We start from the raw sequence: 12,500 nt of genomic DNA, 5'->3' as shown, positions 1-12,500 counted from the left end.
TTGAAATTTTGAAATAAATTGCATTTATTGTTGTTAAGCTTCAGGGGCACCCAACGAATCTGTTCCTCACATTATCTGTTCCCCAGAGGAATCTTGCTGGCTGGCAAAAATACAGGTGTTTCGATGAGCTGGCTGGGAAATTTTGTTATTGATGGAGGTTTTGCCTGGGAATTACTGACTTTTTGTAGCATTTCAACCCGAGCTGGCTGTAGAAACTCTGAAGACTGAGGACGACTAAAAAAAAAAAAAAAAGAGAACCCGTTCCCTCTCCCAGAGAGTAGTCACAAACATACGACGGCTGGTCAGAGTGATTGCGCTTGCGGAAAAAAACCTGTTTTGTCCCGATTTTGTCGCTTTTGTTCGGTCGTTTTGGATCGAGGGATTTGAAAGCGCGCGGAATTCCTGGCTGGGAAATAAATTTGATCAGCTGGCTGGGAAACCAACCAATTTTATCTAGCTGGCTGGGAAATTTCTTGTGTGTCTTGCTGGGAAAAAGGAACAGATAATGTTTTCCCAGCAACACTGAAAAACACCTGAAAATGCCTTAATAACATTTATTTTCATTAACTGGGGTATAATAATACATTTTACAACAAATTGGTCGTTGAGTGCCCCTGAAGCTTAAGACCAGAAGCATTTTGAATCGCATTTGCCAGGTTTAAATCGAACGTTAGATTTGACGTACGACTGTAGTGTGTCATTTCCTCCCCATCGGGTAAATTTCAAGCTCCAAGTGCTCAACTCATTTGTTTGATTTTTGCGTTGCAAGCGTTGTTTTCCAAATTCTGGCCGTGTGAAAAAGGCGATAATACGCCACTCGCTCAGGGCAAGCTATGTGAGTATTCAATATTGCGTCTGGTACCTCCATAACAACACCTCTTCAGAATGTAATTTGGAAATGGTATAGTATCGCCAAGTATTTCCAAAAGGAACCGTTTTACCGCTCTCCAAGGAACGACAATGATCATGAAAATCAAACCATCTGCAAGTCTTGCCAAGATCGATATTTCAATTAAGTTTCGTAAAATCGGAAAAAACTTTGTCCACTCACAACTGAGACGCAGACCATCAAATTTATATGATCAATTAAGGAAGCTCGAAAAGAGTTTTCCACTGGAGAAAGTTTACAATACTGTCGTTCCTTCCAGCAGGGCAACATTTTGATATTTGTCTGGTACTGTGTGATATCTAATATTCTTTGAGAGTGTTTGCTATGTCCAAATTGTTGCCATGGTCACGGTATAGTGAAGCTAAAAGACCGCCTTAAAACTCAGTTTACAGCTGAAAAACTAACTAAAATACCCTTTAGATATACCTAGTAGAACTTGAGTTATTTGTGAAAACGCTCTTGGGAGTCACTGTAAACAGCGGTAGCTCTCCTCTTGACGCTCTTTTGTAACAAATAACGTTTCTCAAATCAATTAACAGATTCTTATCCTTCTATCGATTGTGTGCCACGACATGCAAGGCTTTGTGTCTGGTTCTCAGGCAGGTAAGAAATCCTTTTGTTGGGTTCAAAACAATGGGCATGCCTATGCACTAATACATTAACAGAAAAAAAATGACGTCATCGATATCAATGAAAGTTCTGTCACTAGAATGCCGGGTATATCACTGTTTCCCATGATTCAAATCGGTCTCGTTGGTGTCCAAGCTACTCTCAGAAAATCAAACTTTGTTCTCGTACAAACATTCTCTTTTCTTTCACGATGAAAAAGCTTGGCCGCTGATGAGAAATAACCAAGGTAGCTTTAGATGGATTTGGGGGAATGTATAGTCTTCACTACATAAGTCTTTTCTGTATAATGACACCTTTTACGGCTAACTTTATTGTGATGGAATTTTTGTGTTACTTTGTTTTGTAGGACCACATGACTCTTGGCCCTTTAGCGATTTAAATGCTATCAACATCAATGTTCATGGAAATGTAATAAACACTACTTCCCCTGTTGGTCAAGGGCTGTACCTAGATGGTTCAAACAATACCTATGTCGAGATAAAAGGACTTAATAGTAGTTGCATGGACGACCCGTCAAAATGCGATTTAACCATCGGATTCTTTTTTAAGTACACGTCGCATTCCCAACATAGCAAGGAGACCTACTTCGGTAACAAAGACAATAACGAAGATTTGTACAGAGGTATCAACATACACTTTAACAAAAGTGGTCCACACCACGAATACAACATGAGTGTCTACGGCAAGGATAGGTATTGTGAATGCCGGATTTATCCGTTCTACGGAGTGTGGCAATATATTGGCCTAATATGGGAGAAACCCGGCAACCTTACTGTGTACCATGACGGATGGATCACGCATGCGTACCAGAACCCAAAAAGATGCACCTGCTGCCAAAGCCCCAATGGATTAAAGACAGGTCGTTATTATTTAGGAAAGGACACATTTCCTAATGCATACTACAAGGATTTGGTCATTTGGTATTCCAAACAAGAAAGAACGGTTCTTGATGAGAGGTGGGACGCTCCTTTCGGTAAGTACTCTGATGTTAAAAAATGGTACCTAATCTGCGTCTCTAAGCTTCACTACATATAAGTAAAAGGTGCTAATATTGCGTGCTGGGGCATACAGTAATCTGTGAGGATTGGTGTTTGGGAGGGAAAATCTTGACGGGCCTTTTCTGTGGAATGGACTTGCGAATAGAGGGTTAATAAAGCCACGAGTGATCTAAGTAGTTAGTAAGTAAGTAAGTAAGTGAGTAAGTAATTATAGTTTATTCAACTACAATGGCAGGAGATCCTGGATAACAGTAGTTATATTGCATAAGCTACACATTACGAATCATACTACATAATACAATTACTATAGTATGAAAGGCAATTGAAATACGTTTAAATTTCATGCTGAACATGTCACCCCTGATTCCGATTTGCGTCTGACAAATCGTCGTCTCTGTTTCTGATTTGTGTTCGGACAAAATCAATTTCTGAGCCAGACAACTCGATTTGCATTAGATCTGCGTCAATGTTCGATTTTTCAATCGCTAACCCGAACAATACCAATACCACTTGCGCGCCCCTTTAAGCAATACCGATACTACCGTGCGCGCCCGGTTGAGCAAATCGAGATTGCTTCCCCCTACAATGTCTACCAACTTTTACCTTTAACCTTTTTACGCGGGGATTTCTAGGTTGCCTCCTCGGGTTTTGGTCTCTGAGCCAGAAAGGCCAAAATCTTTCGGAAGCGAAAACACCAAGGTTCATTCTGGGAAGCCCACTAATCTGAGTCAAATATTCCTAGATAAGATGTTCGCACGGTTACAATTCCACATCACAGTCAATATTGACAAAGATTAAACTTTCATTTCAACCCACCATGAATGCAAGAACAGCCCTGAGAGCGACCTCAGACGGTAACTTGTTCACTTCGGCCAAACCGAAAATATTTTCGGAAGGCGATTTTGCAAGCAAGGATTCAAATCGGTGAAGATGACAAATATAATGTTTCTTTCAAAAGTATTTTGATTGACTGTCTTGGCCTGAATGACCAGGCCAAGAAATTTGGTTTGGAGTCGTTTGACCTGAGACCGTATATTTCGGCTGGAAAAGGTTAATGGCAAAGCGGAACAAATTACAACAACTGGAGCTGGAATTGCCCTTCTTGTTTGGCTCAGAGAGGGAAAGCGAGCTAAACGATAAGTAGTCTTAAAATACGAGTCAAAAACAGGAAGCAAGTGAGTCGGCATTTTCTTCTGACTTTCTTTCTTCGGCTCAAATAACGTCAGCTGGGTATGTGGTTTTAATTTCGCTAGTGTCAAGAGCACTGGACTTGAAAGTTTTGGAATACCAATGGCAATTAACTATTATATTACCAGTTAATTATGATATCATAATGTAAAAAAATGGTAATTGATTATTAAAATTTCGGTTAACCGTAAAGGGCGGCTTGTCGCCACCATGTTGAAAGCCGAGAAGATCCTGGAGACGAGATATTCTGTCATTCAGGGTGAACTTGTCTTTTCCTCGTGATTTTGCAGATAATGGTGGTGACACAGAAATAACCTTAAAAATTGACTTCTGGGAGCTCCTTTATGATGCCTCAAAAGCCAACCAGTGGGAAAAAAGCTTCAATAATACAGTAAGACTACACTAACTTGAAAAAAAAATTATGACTCTTAGCAGATCGGAGATAAAGAACCCCCCTACATAGCCCTCTCGCAGCCCCTTCCCCTCCTCCTTCCTTCCTCATTCAGGGAATTTATTTTTTCGGGGAGTAGGGTTGGTGTACCGGTTAAAGTACTCGTCCTCCACCGGGTTCCTTGGTTCCATTCCTAAACATGGAATGCAAGTTGAGATAGTTCTCCTCCCTGCTCGGAGCTGAGATATTTTCCGAGCACTCTGCTTAGTAGAGAACTTGTTCTCAGCTTCATAAACTTGAGATTGTACTGAAGTTATTAGGGGGATTAAGCAAGGACAACGACAACGATGATCGCTGCAAGAAACAGAAAATATAGCTTTGCGTTCATTATTGTAATCAATTTACGATTAGCCCATGTCGCATGGGATGTCACCTGTGCACCAGCAGTCCAGAATTTAAAAAACTGATGTGAATTTGGAAGTTTAGAGAGAAAATTGCAAATTTCTCGTAATTTCCTCACGTTCTACACATAACCTCAAATTAGATGCTTGCTAATACAGGGATATATTTGCGCGGTTTTAAACTATGCAGATAAAGCAGAATTTAGCAAGTGCTCTTGGTATCCAAAAAGAAAATTGGGGATAACCATGCATTCTTTAGAGATAATTAAGCTTCAATTTGACAAAAAACGCCATATATTGCTTTGTCTTTTATTAGAGCTCATTAATTATCTTTGAAAATTGCATGGCTACCCCAAATTTTCTTTTTGGATTTCAATAACACTTGTTAAGATCTACCTTTCCTGCGTAATCACAAATTGGGGCAAAAATGCCTTTAAATTAGTAGCCACCATCCTTAAGTTCCCCAGTAGTATTATCGACGTGGCGGATTATGTGTCGTAAATCACCTGATATTACCTTACGGGTTTCTTTATCGTCCCTTTTCTTGGACTTTTTTTGGTGGACCTATTTAGGCTTTGAGGCTTTTAAAGCCTATTGACATAAATTTAAATAAATGTAAATAAATAAATTATAATAAATATATATATAAATTATAATATATTATAATAAATTAGAATAAAATATATTAAAATAAATTGTTGTAGCCTCTGAAATATTAGCTAAGGAGCTGAACGTCAACCGTACATTGTTGCAGTAATTTTGTGACTTTTAACGTTTCACCCCGATTATAGGTACTTGATTTGTATTATGGTCGATCCCATCTTGTGGAGATTTTACAAACGTCAGTGAGTGACAGGTGAGGTTGCCGCATGCGGCGTGGACCATTAGGGCCAAATCACAAAAACTTAACTTTGAAAATACACGTTTATCGGGGAGTGATACTATGTGTAGTTCCTATAGGCCCTTTAATTTGGTGGAATGTCTTCGATTTTGTCGTAGTGGGAATAATAACTTTATTGTACATCACAAAACAAGATATATAGGTGTTACTTACAAGAATCTATGTAAACGTTGAAAATCCATATGCATATGTATAAAACTATAAGTTCGAAATTCGAGAGATAGCTCCTTGGGTTAAATAGCCAGAAATTGAATTGAAATTATAAACTCCATACTTAGTGGAGGAACATATTTGGGCCGTCCAGATGTTTGTTACATTGAATTGAGACAATAGGGACTTAACAGTGCAACGCGCCTTAACGGGGCCACCCAACAAAATTTTTTAAAAATTATACGCCAAACAGGGTGTGCAAATTTTATTGACAGTCAGGCCTCCTTGCAAACTTCGCGCGTTTGTAAGATGAACACCGTTGCAGGTGTTGTTGAGTTGACGTATTTACACGTAATTGTGAAATGAGAACGTTTGTTGGGTAGCCGCGGTAAGGCGCGTTGCACCGTAATATCTACGACGGTGACGTCGACGTCGACTAAAACGTCACCTCAGATTATAGGGACTCCCTTCTTCCCTTCCTCCAAGGAAGGGAAGAAGAGAGAGACCCTGGGGACGAGGTTGCTCTATCATAAGTCTTTCGCGATTGTTCCATCTCGTTCGCTTCATATAATGTGAGCGAAGTATCCCAAAAATAAATTGGTTCGAGTGGTTTCATGGTAAAATTTTAAATGGACAAAGAAAGGTTAAACTCTCAAATTTGGTGATTTCACGTCGTTGTTATGCAGGGTACCGCAAAAATGCGCGATGCACGATTACTTTTCCTCTTTTAACCAATCCTTGCATACGGAACCCGCGCCCGCAGTGCGCGCGGCAGTCAAAACCGTGCTATCCTGTCAATCATTTGCCTTTTCACCGGAAACAGGGCATTTCGGTTGTGCGTAAATGACATTGTTGTGGATCTATCCCGTCGAAAGGACGCTACCAAAGTGTTTATTCGCGAAGTTAGCACAACTAAATACATTATCAATATGGTTTTGCCGTCTTCTTACACTTGATTCGAAAATAACAGCCTGAATTCGTCTTAGAATAGTTAGAAAAAGCACAAATAACAGCCAAAGCACAACAGCGTACGTTCGAATTCTGCTCGCCGACAACCCAATGTTAACAAAAAAAATACCACAAAATGCTTTAAATGGTTTTCTGGCCCTCTATTAATAGCGTGAATTTTAAATGGGGTATCGGGAAAGAAAAATTGTCAAGCTGATATGTGTTTCGTGTAAACATATATTTTCAAGTAGCAAAAATTTGTGTAAGCACTACAAACCTTTTACTGACCATTTAATACTCGAAGGAACTCCCTTTATAAGCTGCAAGGAAGCCGCTGATGAATTTTGCACAAAAACCTCGGCCCCTAACACCGGAAAGCCAGACTTGCAAAGTTTTTTTAGCGGAAGGCTCACTACTAAGGAAGAGCTTATAGAGTTTGCCCTCCCGCAGGTCGCCAGCTAGGTACAAACAAGCTGATTCATGTCTGAAAAGAATAAGATCTAGAAGGTGCAGTCAAATTTTGTTTCTTGTATTGTGCGAAAATTTATTCAAAACTTTTCCCTCACTCCCAAATAAGAACTTGCTGTGTCTTGCAATTCTACAGTGAATTACGTTTAGGCCAATAAGAGAATCAACATGAAAGAGGCACTCCCAGGGGTTTTGGGGAAGAAGAGAACATGGCTAATTTGAACTAGGGAACGGAGGAACAATCTAAAAATATTTTAGCGAACAAGGGAAGAAAACCAATTTAAATTTTAGGGATCAAAAAGGTGGGAACAAGTTTGAAAGTAATTAGGGGGAAAAGGAAACACAAGCAAATATTTAAAGGGAACAAGGACTCCTCTCCCCAGGAGGGCCTCATCAAATGTTCTGACTCTATCCAACAGCTCAAACAGGCTATTCCAACAATTTTTGAATGACCAACAGGAAAAGAAGACTCTCGTAGAGAAATAAATTATTTATAATAACACTTAAGCAAGCAAAAAAATGCTCAGATGCTTACGAGCACCCTCATGCCCATGTTTGTAAAAAAGCACCATGAAGTATTCCTTGCGGCTGGTTTAGGCATTGTTTCATCTTTCAACATTGGGCAAAACCAAATAAACTCCATTCTCAGAGGGCACTGGGGAAAGAAGCTAGAAGAAAACACTGGCCTTAATTCAATTCTCCCAAGGTGATCTTTACAGAATAAGACTATTGAAGGAACACTTGAGTGCCAACCTTAAGCCTTTGTGGAACATTTCTTGTCTATCTAAATATGCCGCAAAAGGGCTTCAAAAAGCAACCAGTTAAGTTTTTAGATAAAGATATACAATACCTAAAAAATAAATTATTTGATGTGATCAAGACATTGAATGACCAAGCAATAAACAAATGGCAGCAATGTATGTTAGGTTCACAAAGTGGGAAAAAAAAAGTTCCTCAACTGATGTTTCAATATGCATTTAAATTAATTTTCTATCAACAATTCAAGGGACTGACTTTTCACTGGTATTGATTTACATTTCCATGATAAGTTTGAAAGTGAACCTGGCCACCACAGTGCCCTATGAAATGGGAAATAACTGAAACAAACTCTTTAAACTAACATTTTACAAGGGCCACCATTGTTGATGCCCTGCGAAGAACAAAGATTAAATTGAAAGAAGAGTTGGTCTGGAGTTTATCCACAATGGACAGTTAGTGGCTGCATTCACCAATGTAGAGAACAAACACATCAAGTTTCTTCTCAAGTAACCACGTGATCAAGGAGCTATTCAATTTCCACAGAACACTATGGTTGTGTACACCTGGGTGAATTCGGGTACCTGGCCTGAAACTGAAACTTGTGGAGCCAAACTTGTTGAGCTTAGTAGTTAAACTGGGTAGATAATTACGTCTACAAATATTGTCTATTCAACCAACAGTTTCTCCTAATTTTGTGCACCACTCACGTGTTGGTTCGTTAATAAAAAAATCCCTAATTCAATTAAGGATTCAAGTCCTTTCAAATTATCAAAGTTACTTTGCGCCACCAGGAACAAACGAAAAAATACAAGCACTGAAGACAAACTGCTCAAAAATGCACGACTTCCTATGAAACAGCAAAACGGGCCGGGGATCCTCGAGTCACTAAAAAGTGCTGCATGCTACGTGGATGTTTGCAGAACGATCGCAAGTTGTAATCACTGAAAGAAAACTCCACTCCAGATCTGATAGACGATGGTCTTGCAAGACTCGCCAAGCTCGTGGAACACCCAACAGGATTGTTTGTTGTTTGGCACAGCAGATGAACGAAAAATTGTTCCCCTCACTATTAAGTTCCAAAACGATAACACTAATCTTGCCCAAATAAAACAACAATTTGGACAGCAGGCAAGCTCATCACAAGCCATCAAAGTTGGCATAAAGCAGAATAGCGCTTCACCTGAAGTTCGTTCATGATGGACACAAACAAGAGCTGAAAAAAACTTCATATGGTCAGACGACCAAATGTGATTCACCCAACACAGTTCGGCTCACTTATCGGACATCAAAGTGCTGAACAAACCAAGGGCTTTCGTCGTAAAAATGTTCACTCAGCAACGTCTACTTCTTCTACAGAATAAAGTTCAAAAGCGATCCTGGTCGTTAATCACATGCTAGACCAATCCATAAACTGGATAAAGTGGATTGCCAGAACAATGTGTCATGTTCAAAGAAGCGACAGTCAAGAGAATCACAAGAGGAAGGCTGAGCGAATGTCCACCGATCTAACCAATCAGAATGTAAACAATTGGCGTGACGTCGGATAGCACAAGGATAGCACAGTTTTTCCCGCTCGCTGAATTCTGATTGGTCAGTTTAAATTTCAGTAGCTCTCGCTGTATGCAAGGATGATAATCTTAACATTTCAACGCAACATCTTGCAACATTGTTGGGCACAACATGTTGCATACGTTTGGCCACCTTATTGTGATATGTTGCAACATGTTTGGATGATGTTGGATCAAATTTGAAAACGGTCAAATTTTTCGTGCAACATTTTGGATGTTGCATGAGGCTGTACTCGTTTGGCCACGTTCACGCAACATTGATGCGCGAAGGCATGCGTACGGATTGTTGGCTTAATACCGAGAAAAATCTCGATGTTTCATGAGTAGCAGTTAGGGTTTCTTAAATTCCATCATTTTACAGTGACCGTAACGTGAGGCCAAGTTTGTACGTCATCTGTCAAAGTTACATAAATTAGTAGAAACGTAGATAACTTTCTTTCAAACTCCTAAGAAACCAATTTTACGTTCGTTCAAATGCCCAAAATCTCCTGAAAACTTTAATTTTAATGAGTCTTTACTCGGAAAGCCTTCCTTCTTTTCAACCTTTATAGTAGAGAGATAGTAGGGAGCTTAAAGCAAGGCGACAACGACGGCTACATTATCTAAGAATATTATTGTATTAGTATATACTAAAACAGTGGATAGCGTTGAACGCGCGCTATGATTGGCTGCTCAAACTCCAAATATCTTTTGCTATTCACCTCCGAGCAACTTGAGTGGATTTGCCCCGAAAAATATTAGAATCGTTGCAGGAATAAATGAGTTAAAAATCATCCTTTTTTGCTATATTATCTCACTGTTTTAGTATATACTAAAACGACTATTCACCTCAGTGTCGATTTTGCGTTTCTAGCCTCGATCTGGGTTATCAGCTCATATACCGTATGTCCTAATATGGAAACTGAATGTGGCAAGTGTTGCAAACCTGAAACATTTCCAAATTTCCATTTTCCAAAGGTCCAAGCGTTCAGAATTGAATTAATACTTAATAAAACAACTTTTTCATTCGCGCTCGTTGGGTATGAGACTACGCGCCTCGTTGGCTATCTATCATCTAGCATCTGCATCTCATATCCAACTTGTGCTCATGGAATAATTGTTAAATATTTTCGCGATTACTTTAAGTCACTCGTCATGGGTAGTGACTTTTGTATCAAGATTCCAGGAATGAAACTGGTGTGAACGGTGTGGATGTTTAAAGAGAAAATTCAAAATTTAGCGTCATGTGCTCGCGTCCTTCACATAAGCTCAAATTTGGTCATTTGACTTTGTTGGAGAGCTTAAGCACGCACGTTTTTGAGACGCAGACGACAATCGGAAGAGAACATTTTGCGTGCCAGGACAGTGGTGTCCCCAGATTGTTATACTAAGCATCTAAAAAAAAAACATACTTAGCAATGTAAATACGGTTGTGTGAAGACAGGTTAAAAGGAAAAACAGCTCACTTCCGGTTGCCGTCCGCATCTCAAAAAGTGCGTGCGTAAGCTCCCTGTTATCAGGACGAGACCGACTCAGAAATGTTCATGCGGGGCGCGCAGTGCTCTTGTTTTTGGGGTTCATTCATGTCCCATTAATTAATTAACCCTTTCATCCCTGAACCGGCCTAAACCTACCATAATTAGTATTTTACTCTATCTCACGCCAGAGTGTTTTACTCTGTCTAACGCCAGACGATTTTACTCGTCAATGGGGAACCCCCAGGGGTCAATGGGTTAATCACTCACTGAAAAACTATATCATGTCCCACTGAAGCTATTGCCTTGTGGCGTTCTGGTAGCCGTCAACATTTGCACACCCTGTAGTGTGTTTTGCGTGTTGTTGGGACTCGTTACACGAAGTTTAAAACTGTTCAAACTTTTGAGTCGACAATTCCGAACATTTTTGTTCTGTAATCGCCGAAGAGAAGCTCAACAATGTTGGATCTGTTTGCACAACTCTTGCAACATTGTTGGCGCCGCGCATGCGCATTTCATGTGGTCTCCATGGAGATCGCAACGCATTGACCTGTTGAAAACAAGACGGCAGCCGAATTCTTGCCCCCGTCCCCCGCGTATATATATATGTACAGAGTAACAAGAGACGGATTGTTGGCTTAATACCGAAAAAAATTTCGATGTTTCATGAGTTGCGGCGCGAAAAGGATCAACAAAATTCCAGAGTTTTGAAGCAAGTAACCGTGGACAATCTTCCTGTCGGTGTACCTTGGGTCAGTGGCTTGATCTGATCGGCGTAATTACAAGTTGAAAAGCTAAATATTTTGAGCAAGGGCCGATACAACGTAGATTTGATTTTAGTGGTGTACTATATTTCTGCTGGCCAAACCGGCCTTCTTCATGTACAATGAGAGTTTACATTGGATCGCTTCTGTGTACATATATATATATAACATGCCTTCAAGCAAGCAAGCGCTCTGATTGGCTAATAAGTGCGATCCATTTCCGAGTGGGTTGCACGCTGACGTCAAGTATTCCGTAAGACCTTTTGCCGGCAACTTTTTTTTCGCCATGTTCCAAGTTTTCACGAGATAATTTTTGTTTTTTTATTTCGCTTAATTATGGAAAAATTTTCTGGACACGACGAAAACAATTCCGATGAATTTCCCAACTTTGAGCTCAACATCTTTGACGAGCCACCAAGTAAGGTGAAAAGATTCGCTAATTTAAGCGAACGGGAGCTTAATGATCTTATCGAAAAAAGGCACTCCGACAAGACGAAAAAATCAACAAATTGGTCCGTATCAACCTTTCGAGGTGAGTATGTATACAGTAGCAATATTTTAAAGTTGCTTTTTAGCGATTTGAGATCGATAAAACAGAATGAATTAACTCACTGCGATCCAAGTAAAATGTTGATGTGTAGCTTTGTCAGTTTTTTGAATGAACATTTTCGCGCGGTTGATCATGGTTTTGACTTCATGTAATACTAAAAGATTCAATAAATATTTTCACCCGATATGATAAGTCTTCATGTTATAAAAGAAATGGTAAGCGTGCAGCGTGCAACTATCGAGTTATGGACGCACTTGGGAGGTTTGCTAAGCACTCAAGAAGCTAGAGTCGCACTCGGCTATCACCTCGTGCGGCTCTTACGCTTCTCTTGTGCTTAGCAACCTCCCGCGTGCGTCCATAACTCGATAGTTGCACGCTGCACGCTTACCATTTCTTAAATAGTAAATGGATGATGACGTAATACTGGAGAAAAGTGATCAA

At 39.9% G+C, this 12,500-nt stretch overlaps 1 protein-coding gene across 1 annotated transcript in view; it reads left to right on the top strand.

Annotated features, from left to right (window-relative positions):
• Positions 1 to 12,500, top strand: part of LOC138025319 (uncharacterized) — a 16,005-nt gene that overhangs the window by 1,269 nt on the left and 2,236 nt on the right. The window contains exons 2-5 of the mRNA XM_068872552.1: positions 1,429 to 1,492; positions 1,866 to 2,492; positions 3,996 to 4,096; positions 5,289 to 5,353. Coding sequence (XP_068728653.1) covers positions 1,429 to 1,492; positions 1,866 to 2,492; positions 3,996 to 4,096; positions 5,289 to 5,353 — 857 coding nt within the window. The remainder of the gene's footprint in view (positions 1 to 1,428; positions 1,493 to 1,865; positions 2,493 to 3,995; positions 4,097 to 5,288; positions 5,354 to 12,500) is intronic.

The sequence above is a fragment of the Montipora capricornis genome, chromosome 12 (assembly GCF_036669925.1).
Source record: "Montipora capricornis isolate CH-2021 chromosome 12, ASM3666992v2, whole genome shotgun sequence".
NCBI lineage: Eukaryota > Metazoa > Cnidaria > Anthozoa > Scleractinia > Acroporidae > Montipora > Montipora capricornis.
This window is presented reverse-complemented; position numbering and strand designations above follow the sequence as displayed.